Here is a 16,341-nt window from a genome sequence, read left to right on the forward strand (position 1 = left end):
AGTTTGGTTAAGAGCATTGCTAATGGCTGCGCACAAGGCATGAGATGTGTGGAAGGGAGTGAACGAGGATGCTGGGAGAGGATGCTGGGGAATGGAGGAGACAACGTTTAGAATGGAACGTAGCCGAGTCCTTCTGTTACCTTATTGCATGCTGAGGCTGAATACCAATGTTATAAGAATGTGTAGCCTGAGGACAGCTTCCATTGTACAGGTCGGTGAGGGAAAAATGATCCAGCCCCAAATGAGTAAGATGAAGACACTAAGACATAATGTATACCTGAATAGTGTAAGAATATGATCCTTTCAGTCTGCATTGGACATAATATTGCGTTACAGACATAGCATGCAAACAAGTTTATGACACTCCTATCACCCATAATATGAAAATGAAATGTGTACTTTTGTGACCAAGAGTGTGATATTAGTATAGCAGACGATAGGTCTGATGGTCCTATAATGTCTATAAAAGGGTGTGTGCGTGTCTGTGCCTGTGTGTGTGTCTGTGCCTGTATGTGTGCCTGTGTGTGTGCCTGTGTGTGTGTCTGTGCCTGTGTGTGTGTCTGTGCCTGTGTGTGTGTGTGTCTGTGTCTGTGCCTGTACTGTATGTGTATGTGTGTGTGTGTGTGTGTGTGTGTGTGTGTGTGTGTGTGTGTTTGTGAACCAAGTTACTATAGCTACTTCCACTTAGAGTTAGGTAAAGGGCAGCTAAGACTTTAATGGGTGGTAACGTTAGGGCTGCAATGCCACAGCTGCCCAGGATGTCCTGCCCCCCCTCCCACCTCACCCCACCCCACCCCACCCCACCCCACACCCCCATACCTCTCCCTCCTATGTGGATGTGAATGTAACAATGTTCATTCCTCTTCTCCTACCAACCGTTCACACCTTAGTTCGGTCTCAGCTGGTAGTTACCTGGCATTTCCTGTTGCCATTATGTGTTATCAGGGAACACATTATGGTACAGCGCTTACTTTTGTGAACTACAAAAACTGTGACACTGTGATGTCTTTATGTATGGCAGTGCTTGATTCAGATTCTACCAATGGAACTAAAATGTGTAATCCAATGACAACATTATCATATCATGATATTCCCAGCATCATAATGTTAATTTGTTATGCAATTGCAATTTTACCATTTAGATAGGCTATATGGGAACGTAGACTGTGGATGTGTGTTGTAGGCTACATTCTGTTATTCCACAAACCGCCACCAAACTCAAAACACCAAAAACATAATTATTTGTCGGTGAATAAACCTGTTTTCAGTGTCGTACTATGCGACCTGACATCTGCGATGCAGGTAATGTGATCTTAGTTGCAATAACATGGTTGCTGGTTGATTGAAAGGTGTTTAAGGCGCATAATTTTCAGTGGAACATGTTTCTACATTCTTAAGAACTCTCTTATTCCATACATAAATTAATCAATAATGATCCTCTATTTTGCACTTTTCAATATTAGAGTGCTAATTGATCATGCCCACATAGGCCTACCTGTATGGCGTATCCTGACTTGTAGGTCTGCTTGTCTTTTTATGCCAATGCCTGATTATTGTTGACATTTTTCTGTTCTTAATATGTTGGGTGCATTGGCCAGAACACATGTGAAAGTGCAGAGAGCAGGGATGGTGAAGCATGTGTGCTGGTGAGGTCAGTGCCAGTTTGCTCCCGGAGCATGTCAATCATCAAATGACGTCACCTTTCCCTAGCGTTTCCGGTGTGGGTAGGCGGGTCCTCCACAGTCCCCGGTTTGGATACTTCGCAAGCCAGGGAGAGACAAGGCTGGACACGAATTCAGCCATATTCTACTTCATACCAAGCCACACCGGCTACGGGGGCAACCAAGAAAGAGGGATTCGCGTTCGAGAAGACAGCCACTCCCTATATTCGGTGGACATAAAGTTAACTGTCGCATTGAAGAGCATTTAGGCATGAAAGCGAGTTGATAATCCAACCGAGAGAATATGGACGAACGCCGGTCAGCCTGACTGAGTCGACTGGGGGGGGAAAGCCCGACGTCCCATTTTCTAAGTGGAAAGTCCAGATTTATCGGGATTAACGCAAATGGGACCCGTAAGGCCTCGAGTCTGCTAGCAAAGCACCGTGGCAAAGCCAAGAACAAGCCCTGTTAGTGAGAAGTGATTTTATAAAATGTCGGGCTTCTTTTTTTTAGCTGGCTAGCCAGTCTAGCTAACGTTACACGGCTAACGTTAGCTAGGCAAGTTGGAGTCTGGCACATCAGAGTCTCCACATTGGCCAAATAAAGACTTTTAGTTGGCGTTTGAAGGGGGCAGGGTTTTCAAACTTCTCCCGTATCATCTCGGAGGAGCGAGTCTTAGTGAAGGGAGTGGTAGCTAAGCTATCCGGCTAATTGATAGAAAATGTCAGCGAAGGTGCGCCTGAAGAAGTTGGAGCAGTTGCTTTTGGACGGAACCCCAAAGAATGCGAGTTCCCTGAGCGTCGAGACGCTGTTGGATATATTGATATGTTTGTACAACGAGTGCAGCAACTCGCCTTTGAAACGGGAAAAGCACGTAACAGACTTTTTGGAATGGGGTAAGTTGTTTGATTTCAGATTTCATAACGTTAACTAGACTGTGACATGGTCTTGTTCTGTCAGATATTTCTACTATTCACTATATGGTCCAATTCCCCTGGCTGCACTATTGCAGCTAACCTATGCTAGTTAAGTTATGATGCGGAGCAGGTACATTTAGTTTTCTAATTAAATTAGGGTAACATCAATCTCAACACGTGAAGATAACCGCCTACCCTGTATAGAATGGTTATTTGTTCAAAATATTTCTCAAACAAACGGGGTGTTGCCTGTCCGCAGTATCTCTGAGCAAAACCACTCCTTTAATTCCCCCACGAAAATGTCATGAAATCCAGTGGTTGCCGAATTGTGGCCTTGTTAATGTTCTGTAACAGAGTTGAATACTATTGGACTGCTTATCTGTTGTGACTCCCTGCGTGGACTCAGATTACAAACAGAGTGCACTCAAAAGGATTGTGTTTGTCAGAGAAAAACAGTTGCTGAATTTCCTATAACCCGTCTGCTGGCGTCTTGTTTAGGGCCGACATTATGGTTGCCTAAGCAAATGTCACAGGCGTCCCAACAGCCCGTAGGCCTCTGTGATGTTATGCCCAAAGAATGATCCACCAATCCAGGTGAGGGGGAAGCTGAACTAACAACCCACGCTTTAGGCAGTTGTATCCAACACGGAATAAACTTATCCATGAACTGTCAAAACCCAAAGCTACATTTAATTGGTTAGTTGTTGCAGTGAATAGCACACAACCTTTCCATTGATCCATAAAGCCTGGTGTAGTAGAACTACTCTAGGTTTGACTTGGAGGCATGGCTGATCCTAGACCTGTTTCAGTTTTCCTATTGGCTCAGATGGGTAAACTTTTTTTTGTTGCCTTTGTGTATGAAATGCGCTGTATAAATAAAGTTTGATTTGATTCAGAATTGTTTACTACATATGGTCGATGTCCAGTGAAAACCTCATATCTAAAATGGCAAATATGGATCCCTTTAACAGCCTGTAACTGTCAAAGCTGGGAAGTTCAGTCTATTGTACCCAAACAAATGACATAAATCACCAAAGTGCTAAAGACTTTTGCAGTTCTGTCACGCATCTTCATCTAAAACTTCAGTGCCTGCTAAGTTCTATCGTCAGTGGCGCCTCTATTTGCACCACAGTATAGATTTTTGCTCATGTATTACAGGGCTCCATAAAAGTAGCCCTGAAACAGGTTTAGGCTGACCCCAGGGCTGGTTTAGGCTGACCCCAGGGCTGGTTTAGGCTGACCCCAGGGCTAGGCCTAGATGCATTGCTCCACGTAGAGCGATTAGCCCCATTTCAATCCCAGCTCCTTGCAGTGTGCCGAAGTGTCCTTGAGCAAGACACTGAACCTCAAAATCACTTAAGTGTGGCACGGTGGCACAGTACTTAGTATTCGCCTCACAGAAAGAAGGTCTCCCGGGCCTTTCTGTGCGGAGTTTGCATGTTCTCCCCGTGTTCGCAAGGGTTTCCTCCCAAAAGAACCCAATACATAAAACATGCAGAAGAACAGATGCTCCTCAGTCCGGTCCCTGACCAAGACCTGGACTGAGCACTTGGACTTGGTCCCCCGGGCGCCATGGATGATGGCAGCCCACTGCTCCTGGCTGCCCCTGGAGAAGGATGGCTGGGATGGGATCAATGCAGGGATCAATTTCCACCGGCGACCCACTCACATGTATAATTGTGTGTCACTTGTCTTGCCGTGTGGCAAATTAAAGACACCTCGAGGTCCCACATTATTATTTATACAGGTACGCCATGCCCTGGTTTTTGCCTGACCTCTGCTCTGGGCCAAAGTTATTCACAATGAGAGAATTCTCCTCCCCGGCGTGTTTTATTATGTCACTAATGAGATTACATCCCATAATGTCTTCTCCCGCAAAGAGCAATGCCATAGAGACCTGTCATCAGCAGGTGCCCCAACTTGGCCTGACTACTGGAGAGAGTCTTATGCAATACTCCTCTTCCAATTCAGTCACCATCCATCAGTCTGTAAATTGGAAGGAATATTAATTATCACTTCTTGGGTGTGATCTCAAGTTTTATAGAGAGTGTCCAGTGTGGTCCTTTTTGGAAGTCATCCATGGGTGCAAAATAGGGCAATTAATAATTTGATATAAGAGTTAGGCACCACTCATGGATGAAGATGAGCAGGCCCAAGAGATCATTGTCCTTCAGGGATCTTGGTCTGATCAGTGACTCTTGAGATGAGATCATCAGGGATTGATTTAGAATTATCCACTTTTCTCGAGTATTATTTTGTCACACTTCCCCTGCTACACCACCCTGATAAGATATGCTGTGATCCTCTGCTATCTAATGAGAGGGACTGTTAATACTCTTAGCACTACTTCACTGACAAAGGCAAAAGCGCCATGGTCCTGACCGGCTCCCTAAAGAGCAGCCACGTGAACGGTCCCTTGTTGTCGCTGTCAGACATATTGACCGCTTCTCACCCTCTAGTATTGACTCGTGCCGTGGGCTTGCAGCCCATCTCGGCAGCCCGGACGTCTGGCTGCGCTTCTTCATTCCCGGTGACAACAGCACCGGAATAACTAAAAACCTGACGTCTACAGAGGAATCTCTTTTGAGTGTTGTTTTGGAATCTCAATAATGGAGTACAATTCGTCTTGCTTACAAGGAGGAGTATCTTAAGGGTTTGTTTGTTGTTCAAAGCTGAGTTTCTCTGCGGTACTAGAGGTTACTTCAGAGCTCCCTTTGCGTGTCAGTGGCATTATTAAATTGATATGCTTGAAGCACCTTCATGTCCAACTCCCATTACCTGGGGAGACCCAGATTCCTGAGCAGCCGAGCAGTAAGAAGCGTAGCCAAGCGAACTAGCTGCCAAGGTCAGTTGGAGAAGGAGGCTGGCGTGCAGACAGGGGTGAAAATTAACTTTTTGGCTCACGGTGAGTCACCTGCCAAGGGGACTGTAGATGAAAAAATCTACCGGCCAAGTATATATATTTTTCCAGATAGCCTTCCGAAATCTAGTCGCCATTTTGGACATTTTACCTGCATTTGGCCGGTGGCAGGTGTTAATTTTCAGCCCTGCATGCAGGTGTTTATTGCTTCAGCGCCATTCGGTTCAGACGGGGTGGTGGTTGTCGGTTGAAGCAAACTTTGGTTTATAAGAGAGGTTATAAACAGATTTGCTAGCATTCTCTCTGTCTGGTGGTTATCAGAGGAGAGTTCTGCTCAGGTTTGATTTCCTCCTCGTAGAGGGGGTTAAGCCCCCACCCCCTACTGCTGCCTTCGCCTTGCTTGCATGTGTGCCATTAATGTCACACCACATGCATCTTCCACGGTATAGTTTATGTAAGCCGGGGGGGAGGTCAGTCTATAGGGGATTAATCCACTGCCATGGTTTGATCTCCATGTTAGACCCCCCCCCCCGCTCTAGATAGGGGTCATGCCAATGTTAGGAAGACGGGGGCACCCTTCGAGGCCCCTGCCCAGACTGTGCTAATTCAGCCGTACAGCGCGGCCTGCATGTCTAAGGTAAGCAGATTAGCCACGCCCCTCCCTGCGTAGGAACACTGAGCCCTCGTTAACCCTTTGCGTCCCAGCCTGGTGCTGGTGTTTACACATAAACAGACCTGCAGCGGCCTCTGGCTAGAAGACGGCACAGTCTAGCAAGTTTGACCACTGTGGCTCACGCTGACCTTTTTAAAGAGAGGGGAGAGCAGTGTGGCGGTTATGAAAAACGGAAGAGCGGCCATCTTGACTGGTATTCACCCTCGGAAGTGGTTCCAGTAGATCTTAACTGGTCCAAAACATCAAAGAGGTCACTAGCCAGAAATGCTGTGTCGTACTGAGCGATTTATAAGGCAGAGACCGCAGTTACCACAGGGAATCTCACACTGAATAGGCCAAACATCACATTATACACGTTTAGAAATATTTAGCGGTTTGATTTGAGACTCATTTCCCCAGTCTCAGCCCCACCTCTTGTGAGCATCTGGTCCAGCTGTCCCATTATGGATTCAAAAGAAGCACTTTGAACAACATCTAATCCCCCATGAAAATGTTGAAAATGTACTTTACCCTTTAAGGCACACAGCCACACCCATACACACCTGCGCCCCGCCCTAATAAAGGAATTTTATTAGGCCTACCTTTATTTACCCCCATCGTGACATTTTGCATATTTGCTCTAACACATGCTGTTTTGGCAGCCTCATTTAGTTGTTTTGCCTCTGATACTCTTAAATTCTGTTACCACACGTGTTATTGTGAGTGTCCCGGGGAGGAGCAGTATTGTTCAATTTGTGGCTTCTTGCTTTATTGTTTCAGTTTTGCGAGGCAGGACTTTCTGACACTGTCCCAGCTCTCTAGCTCAGACGTTGAGTCAGACCGGGTAATGCTCTGTTGCAGAAAACGAATGCTGCTCAGACCTTTGTGTGATTATGATGAGCGCTGCACTTTGTAGGCTGCCAGTCATAAATAATTGTCCTCTTTTGAATCTCTACATCATGATAAGATACCCTTTAATCCAATTGAGATTAATTAAAATGGCATATTGAGTGTCAATTATTTGAGGAGCTCACATTTGAACTCCTCAGGTGTGCCTCTACATAATGAGATACTGAAGTGAATTAATTAATCGGTCTTAATTTTTTTTATTTTTTTTATTTTTTAAAGAAACATGTTGATGAGGAGTTTTGTCAGTAAGCTGACTAAGTGCAGTTTATACTTCAAGGCGAAGAAATGCACAGAATGGGAGAAGGCAACTCCCTGTCGCCGAGGATATGTCTGGTATGTCCTCCCTTCATCTCCGCTGCCTGACAACTCCCAAATTCGCCCCGATCGTCTGAGTTTGTTTATTGCATGAGGTATCAACCTACTCTCACGGGGCCACCCGGCTCAAAGCATGCCTCAGAGCAGCACTGTTGCATCACCCGTGCGCACCCCACTCTCCACAGGCAGGGAGGACAGAGACAGGACAGGGCTTGTCCACATCCAGGAATGCCTCTCAGAATGGATGATATTCAAGCGCTAAACACCCATTGACGCTGCTAAACAAGGGGAGTGATGTTGCTGGAACAAAGGGAGTGTTTGCAAAGGGATTCCTCTCTCTTTCATTCTTATTTTTACTGCACTGTCATTCTCAAACTAATGAGATCTGGTTTAGTTTGAAATGTCGGTTTCTTTTTTTTTTTTGAGTTTGAAAGTTATTATTTTTTAAGTTGATGACTCGGGGGGGGGAACTTGAGTCTCCTGACTGAAAGCCATGGCATGACCAAAGAGAATTCCATTCATTCCTGCTAATATCCTCCCCCAACACCAGGCATGTGTGGGCGTTCTCCCCTCCCCCTCTCCTCCCCTCCCTCCCCCTCTCCTCCGCTCCCTAGCGCTAGGCCGCAGGCATGACACAGATTAGCTCTTTGGCTCCCGAGCGTTTTCCTCAAAGCCTTCCTCGCAGGCACGAGGCCTTTACAGTGGAAAAATGGCTCACTGTGGTATTAACATCCCCACACGCCTGGATGGGAAATGTAGTTTTGTTACTTACTGTAGGCCCCTGGTTGCCAAGTGATGTGGCGGGACGGTGAGGCCTCGCTCAAGGTCACCACCGCGTGCCGCGCGGATTTGGATCTGACCCACCCCGTCGCTTCCAGAGACGTTCGTTACCGGCAGTTGGCCTGGCCTCTCAGCTGTTCGACTGGCCATGTGAGATGACTCCGGTGCAGCCCCAGCCGCAGGGAAAGGTTGAATGAACAGCATTTATGGCGCACACTGTTAGAATTTCACAGCAATGTGGTGTGTGGACACAATTTCCACATAATATCATCAGGAACCCACATAGCAGACATCAAACCAGGAAAGGGGCGTCGCCTCCCTACCCAGGGGTCTTTCATTAATTTTAGGAATTGTACAATGGCCACTTGTAACAGAAAAGTAACTGACAAAGCATGTTTGCTGCCATGGTCCCTTGCAGGGAAAATGATAGGGTGGAATGAAAAATTGCCCCCCAAACAATGCGGAGTGCAGAAAACATTCAAAACAAGTTCAGATCACAGCGGGGGAACATTTCATCAAAAACGTTCAAGACTAGGAAATAGGCCCAGGTCTTGATCTGCTTTATTGAAATCCTTTCGGAGAAGCCAAGGGTACAACCTTTGGAAGAGGATAAGAGATGGACTCGTCACAATCAATTCTCCGACTGTTTTCCTCTCGAGTTAAACCAGGTCCAGAGAAGATTACGACTCTCGTAAAGATCTCTGTGCAGAGCATTCTGGGACTGCTGTCATGCCACTGTAACTGGCCAGCCTGCTTCCAGCTCTGTGGTGTACATTTACAGAGCACTTTCCTTCGTCGCTTCAGGGTCTGTCAGCGTGAACCACCTCCTCCCTGGCTACAAAGCAGAAAGGAAGAGCAGCAGATCACATTTCACAGGGGTGGTTTAGGCAAGCTGCTCCCATATTTATTGGGTTGAAAATATCACAGAAAAGGGGCAGCCTCTTAACTTTGGCAACTCTTGGGGACATTAAAAGGACACCAAAAAAAAACACTGTTGCACCATAGCAGCAAGAGAAATAGAGGTGTTCTGTTGAGTTGAATCACCACACTGGTGTACCAGAACATTGCTGGTACCCTTTATGGGCCTAGCTCACGCTATAGCCTCTATCTCAGATAACGAGGCGCCCAAGGGGGGGGTCTTGTGTCAGTGCAGCTGCGACTGGTGTCATGCCAGGATGAGGAAGCTCTTTGAGTCTCCTCTGAAGAGTCGAGGTTTTAGCAACCTCTTCTCTCTCTCTCTCTACTCGCATGCCCACAGAACGGGAAGTGTGTAAGCAGCTCGTAAGGGAAGTCGTGGGTACTGTGGCTGCTAACGAGCTGCTTCAGATTAAGCAGTTGCGGTGGTTTAACCGCTGTGAGATTTGCTGTATAAGGAACACTTCACAGTTGCGGTTAACAGTTACTGTTGACCCATCAGAACGCCTAATGTTTGTGGGCTTTGTAGTCATCAAAATCCCCTTAAGCATCATTTATTCCCTTACACACACAACTCGGACTACACCCATTGAGAGTCAGTGTCACAGGAAACTCCCTACTTTGTCATCTTTGTCTGCTGTTGACCCTGAGTTTGATGAGGAGGACGTGGGTAATGCTTTAAGGCATGCTGGGTAAGAGACCTGTGTGGGAATGTGATGGTCCATGTGTCGCCTTTGGCCTAGGTGTAACGAGGGATCAAGGCTTTAAGGATGGGAGCAGAGTTGAGACATTTTTCATTATTGATTTTTTTTTGACAGTTCACAAATAGAGATGTAACGGTATTGAACATTTCATATCATGATTATAGTGACCAAAATGTTCATGATTATCAGTAGTTGGTATTGTTAAAATGTGTTGATGTTCAAAAACTACTGAAATAATTTCACCAAGTTTTATATTGAAAACCACATAAAATTAGCAGCAATATGCACTTTTTGTTTCAAATAATGCATCATGGGGACTGTTGCCAACTTTGATGCTAGACAGTATACAGTGAGTTTTTCAAAGCGCGGTTATCAAACACAGTTTTAATGATAATTTTCTCATTATAAATTTAATTTGATTTTATCATTATACCGGTTATTGTTACATCCTTATTCACAATTTACTATGCACTACCTGCGTCATGTCATTAGTTCCAAAACATAACTGTCTCCCCTACCACCTTCCCAAATGCAAATATTGACAACATAATGCTAAACACACACCCACACAAACGTCTGGTAGAACAAACCAGATTTGGTGAACAAGGTAGAACTGCCTGTTTTTCTTATTCTTTTGAATGCGTTGCTAATGTCATCCAGAGTTAACCCCTCGATGGCACCCTCGAGATACCTCTCCAGGAAAGGGACTGTGTTGTCTGACAGATTAATAAGAGAATAAGCTCCAACTGGAAAACTTGTTTCCACGTATTTCAATTTAAAAGGCCAGAAAATGATGCCTAACCTTTGTCAGACTCGGAAAAACAATGCATCCAGTGAGGAAACACAGAGCAAAGAGACCGTTTTCCGCTCCAAGAGACTGGGATATCTCTGCTGCATGTCCCTCCTCATCACTGTGGCTTTACCTTCCGTGGCGCTCTACCTGTCCTGAACTGGGTGTTCTCTCGTGAGTCACAACCTCTGTATCAATAGAGGAGGCCTCGTCCCATCGAGCAGCATGGCGCAAGGCTTGCCTATACCGGTACATGGCTGGTTCTGTGGTGGGGGCAGGGGCGAGATGTGTGGCAGCTGGTGCAGGATAATAGATTAACCCTGGGCGGAGTCCTGATGCTTTTACCTCCTGCTACCAGCCACCTCCCTCCCAGACAGCCCCTTAGCTAAGCACACATTGGGTCCTGGGCTCCCGGCATGGCTGTCTCAATCTGACTTCTTCATCAATGTTTAATTAGACCCGTCAGAGTCGTTGGGTGAGAAGGAAGATCAGGCGTTGTAAAGATGGAGAGTGAATGGAAAAGCCAGACGTTGATTCATGCAAGTCATTTTAAGAAGTAGTTTTCCCCTATTTTGAGTCATCTTTTTGTCATCATGCTACAGGGGTATCTGAATGTTCCTTACAACTCAGTGCTGTTAATTGGGGGTTGGCTAATGCCTCTAAGATGATATAAAAAGTTATTGATTCCACCACTGACTTAATTTGTGTTGTATAGTGCCCTTTGCACATCCAATATAAGCAAAAATAACATCTATTGATTTTTTTACTTGCTTGTCATCACAATTTCTCTTTTCATAGCCAGTGTATGAAGTTTTAGGGGCTTGACTGAAGCACATGTCGTCTTGTTTTAATAGCTGTTGAGCTGTCAACCATTTGGAAACATGATCCCTTTCTGGGGTGTGACCCTGAAAAGTACATTCTCCGGCTTCCTACATGCTCAAGGGAGAGTGTGTCGGGCTTACAGAAACTGCTACAGGGCAGGGACCTGACCTCTGATGGCCTTTCGTTGGGACTGCCTCAGGTATTAATGTCTTAGGTACACTGGGTGTGGACTGGTACAAAATGAGAGGACAAACTGTAAAGGGTTGTGTAGGCAGGGAGGCGCGCCGATCAATGTCAAAGACCAATGAGAAGCAGCGCAGAAGAAGAAATGAAAGGAAGCTTGGCAGTTGATCATCTTGACCAGGGACTCGTTTCCCAGTTTCGATGTACCTTAGCGCTCTACGGAGGTTCTTAAGGTATACCTTAGCGAAGGAGCCGTTTTTCCCTACGAGTGTTTCCCTGATTATCCCTTAGTGGGCGTCTTAAGGTACATCGTTAGACGAACTGGTAAGATGCATCGTTAGGTGGAGCAGTTCCTGGGCGCAGTGCTGTAAATTAATGAATTGATTGCTCATTTGTCAAGTCAAATTATTATTTTTTTAAATGTTAATATAACAAGCGTTGTCATAATCGTTTTACTCCAATCTAATATTAACTAAGGGAGCTATGTCTACTAAAGCTCATCTGCTAATCTATTTAAGAGTCAAGGCGAGACCTCATGAAAGTTACAATTCATACATTATAGCCTACAAAGTATAAAATAAAGAGCATTAATTGGGACATATAAGCCTAGTCTGGGACTTGAAAGGCCAGGATAAAAAAAAGTATAATAATGCTAAAGCTAATAGCTAAATGGGTGATTTTTTTCAGCCGGTGTTCTGAAAAGTTGTCCTACCTCCTCAGGATGACCTACCACCCATTATGTTATGTTCAATTCATGGTTAATACATCCTGTCAGGTAGGACATGTTGATAGACATTTCGATGTTTTCTACCTGACAGGATGTGCTGCCCATGGTTTAAGCACAATAAAAGGTCGTAGGGCATTCTGATAGACAATCTCTACCTGACAGGATGCGCTACCTGGGGTTTAAGCACAATAAAGGGAATTCTGAGAGACGATCTGGTAGGAAATGTCTATCAGAATGCCCTACTACACATTATATTGTGCTTAAACCATGGATCTGTCCACATTTCTTACTTGACAGGATGCTCTACACAATAAAATGGGTCATGGAATATTCTGATATAAACTGAATATAATGGGTGGTAGGTCATCCTGAGGAGGTAGGCCAACTTTTCACAACACCTGTATTTGGAGAGGATGGCGCTGTCCGAGAGGGCATCCAGAGGACTGAAGCTCTGATGAAATGAAACGATTAGCCTAACACAAACCAAATGGCTACGCAGATACTGTAGCATAGCCATTGGTTCCTTTGGTTCAATATAAGGATGTGCTGGAATGCAGACATGATACATGAAGCACGAGTTGGCTGTGACGCACTAAATAGAAAGGGACCTTAATTAATTTAATCAATTACACCTGTTTCGATATCCTACAATATATAATAGTGGGCTACAGACAGACAGAAAACCCATGTCATCAAATTTCTTAAGAAATGTATTTTCATAAGAAAATGATGTTCACTGATTGGATTAATATTATGGATAGTTCCTATTTTTTTGGGGGGGGCTAGTGGTCAAGTGTTACCAGAGGAGTAGGTTAAGTTGCCGAGGTTGGCAGTGCCACAGTTGCATGGTTGTCTGGTATTCTCATTCGGCCCTAGACCCAGTATCTGCTCCAAGGCAACTCCTCCTTTTGGTGGTTGTGTGCAGCCATGGCACGGGAATGTTGGCGTGTCAATCAAACCTGTCGCCTGATCTGAACGGCCCGTGCAAGTTGGCCGGGCCTTCTGCCAGCCGCAACGTAGCTCAGATTCTGGGAATGGTTGGTGATAGGAGATATCGCGGGTATGCTATTTTTTATGCCTAATACCAATCTTTTCTGGATCTTATAGATCCTCTTATAGAGATATAAATTCCCAACCTATACAATTGTTCCAAAATGCCCAACAATGGAGAGATAGTAGCCTAAGACCGACTTTGTATGAGAGGTGCACACCTTCTCCATGGACTCCAGACAATACTAGCTAGCTGTGTTATCTCAGCTCCAGCCAAAGCATACAGGACAGAGCTACTCTTTGAAGTTCAAAGTTGTCCTTGGCCAAATGGCCTCACATGCAGAGCAGGAGATTACAGTTAATATCTCCCTTTGGGATTGATCAGGATTATGACCTGCTTGGGAAAAAAAACGTACAAATGTTGAGAGCATGCATGACAAAAAAAAAACAGAAAGCCGAATGACTAGTTCCCAGTTCACATGTGTTCACAGCTCAAGACTTCACAATCTGGCGGATTGCGGTGAAATGTAAATAGCAGACATTTTTGAACAGGGCCAAATTGAAAGGAACAGGATTGTGTTTGAATTTTCAAGATCAATTTTTCTTCAGCTGCTCCTCTGACCCTGGATTCATAACCTCATGACTGTGATCCTGGGCGTGGCCTGAGCATCCCAAACGTCATAATTTCTGAGGTTGTATCACAGGTTTGCAAGACCCAGAGACCCTGCCACATCACTTATAGCTCACCTAGCTCATAGATCCAGATCTTCCCTTCCTCTCGGGCCTCATACTGTCTCAGCTTTCCTCCTCCCTTCTCATCATGCCTGCCAGTCATCCCCCAAGCATTTCTCAGTGTGCTGAGGAGGACATCCGATACTCTGCCAATCACAGACAGGCTGGAAAATCCTAATGTAATTTCAATGCTGCTCCTAACTTAAAAATAATCGGTTGTGGATCACATGTCAAACGCTATATTTTCCGGGGCATGTACGCAAGAATTGTTTAGTTTTGGAGGTTTCCCCTCCGTTTGTTTTTCTTGAGGTCCATTTGTCAAGCTCTCGCTCTGCTTCCTGTCATGCAGTCAGGAGCACTGTGTGTAAAATGTTAACCAAGTCACCCTAGATAACGGTGACTGCCAATCTAAGATAAATAAAAGATGAATAGTGTATTGCAGGGAACATGCAGCCACTAGAGCAGAGTCTTAGTGGCTGGCGTGTTCACTGTGACATACTTCCATGTCTGAGGAGAAAGATTGCGTTGTTTCTTCTAGGATTTTTCAGCAGTGGGGGTAAAGGGTTTGGTTGTACCCTTGGTGGTGTGCGTGTGTGTAAATATAAAATACAAGGGCTATTGACAGAAAGGTCTTGCCCTACATCACCACAGATCCTGTGGGCCCCCTGACTCAAATGTTTTTTCCTGCATCAGGGTCACACACCCCGAGTTCCTCTTACCCCCGGGTAAACAAGTTGCAAGCAAAGAAATGGGCAAAACCCAAGAAACATTTAAATTACTGATAAATAGACATAGTAATAGCAATAGTAAAACTAACCTTAACCTCATCCAAATTACCGCCTAAAATGATTGATTTGATGATGATGGTGGAAAGAGAGAGAGAGAGAGAGAGATATGATGGACAGACAGACAGTGCAGATATAGAATAAATGACGTTATGTTAAAAGCAGGAGAATGGGATTGCGTCATTTATCTGAAGGAGTCCTTTGATGTGACAGTGTACAGTGACAGGACAGTGTTAGCAGCAAGCTTGCTGTAAGTGCCAGCTCCACATGTAGGCCTATTCTTTCCGTGCATGCTTCCCCCACGTCTAGGATAGATCTTGCAACTATCGTGTGAAATCGAATGTTAGCTCGCGAGATCAGGCTGGCGACGCCAGGCTAGGTTTGCTATGCTTCTGTAAAGAATATGGGTTTGCTATGATTCTGGAAATTATACTCTGTTGTCAAATTGCATTGATGTAGTTTTGCGGTATATGGTAGACTAATCTAGCCTCATGAGACCATCCTGATCTCGCAAGCTCACGTTCTTTCACTCCACTCATCAGTCTGAAAAAGTTCAATAGAGGTCCGTTTGATTGGACGATCAAAAAACATCGGTTGGTCAATCGGCATTCTTTGATAAAACACAACAACAATGGCGGAGGTTGGCGTAGAAGCTGTTAAAGCATCAATTATCTGAACTGGTGAGTATTTCTTCATTGAAAGAAAATCAAAGAATGACTGAAGGCTTTTCTCTGCGGAAAAGATGTTTTCGCTCTTCTCCCGGCTGACTTGATTTACCCGTGATAGACGGTGATAGATTGCTTGATTGTTGCATTGTTTGTGATTTATTGTATTTTATTTATTCTCACTTGGTGACATCGCAAATGAGGTCCTACCCTCAATGTATTTCCTAGCCTAAATAAAGGTTATGAATGAATGAAAATGAATGAACAGATAGATGGTTCATCCAATCACCTGCAAGTAGGCTAGTTTTGAAAGTGCCGGTCCTTTTCCAAACAGTTTCCAACTAAGCTTTTCCAGATGGTTGAGTGACAAACCATCTGGTGTTGGTCAGGTTAAGGCTAAGTAGCGGGGACTGCTATTATGTCATTGTACCCTGTTGAATGAGCATTCAATCAGCATAATCAGAAGGACCTATTTAATTTGGCGACAGCCAGATTAAATGTGTAAAAGCGAGACAATACTTGGCGACATACTAAACATGACTACTCAACATTAATCTATCCCAGTGCTTTGGTGGCCTTAAATCAAAGGGACCATGTGCAAAAACTCCATCCCATTTGCATCATACTAACTCCAAATTAACTGCACACAGCACTTTCCCATTAAGCAGACTTAGACTCCTAATGTATTCCCCTCCCTTTCTCCGCAACCCCCTTCAACAAACAGCTAATGCTAACACTGACCTAACTTGGCCCTTTGGAGTGATCCAAATTCACAACAGGGTCACAAACATTGTCCCAGGCCCGATCCAACGATGCTGCCCTCTGCCTCCGCCATTACTTACCAACGTCGACAGAAGAACAGTGCGGACAGTGTTACTACACAACCAACAACCGCTGCCTTACCCCTCCTGCTAGCTCAGGACAAGAGAGGCCT

At 45.0% G+C, this 16,341-nt stretch overlaps 1 protein-coding gene across 1 annotated transcript in view; it reads left to right on the plus strand.

Moving 5' to 3' along the window:
- Positions 1-1,797: 1,797 nt before the first annotated feature.
- Positions 1,798-16,341, plus strand: part of cdc42bpb (CDC42 binding protein kinase beta (DMPK-like)) — an 81,004-nt gene continuing 66,460 nt past the window's right edge. Inside the window, exon 1 of the mRNA XM_084439865.1 lies at positions 1,798-2,557. Within this exon, the coding sequence (XP_084295991.1) occupies positions 2,383-2,557 (175 nt within the window). The 5' untranslated portion in view covers positions 1,798-2,382. The remainder of the gene's footprint in view (positions 2,558-16,341) is intronic.

Source organism: Borostomias antarcticus (assembly GCF_949987555.1).
Source record: "Borostomias antarcticus genome assembly, chromosome: 6".
Classification (NCBI taxonomy): domain Eukaryota; kingdom Metazoa; phylum Chordata; class Actinopteri; order Stomiiformes; family Stomiidae; genus Borostomias; species Borostomias antarcticus.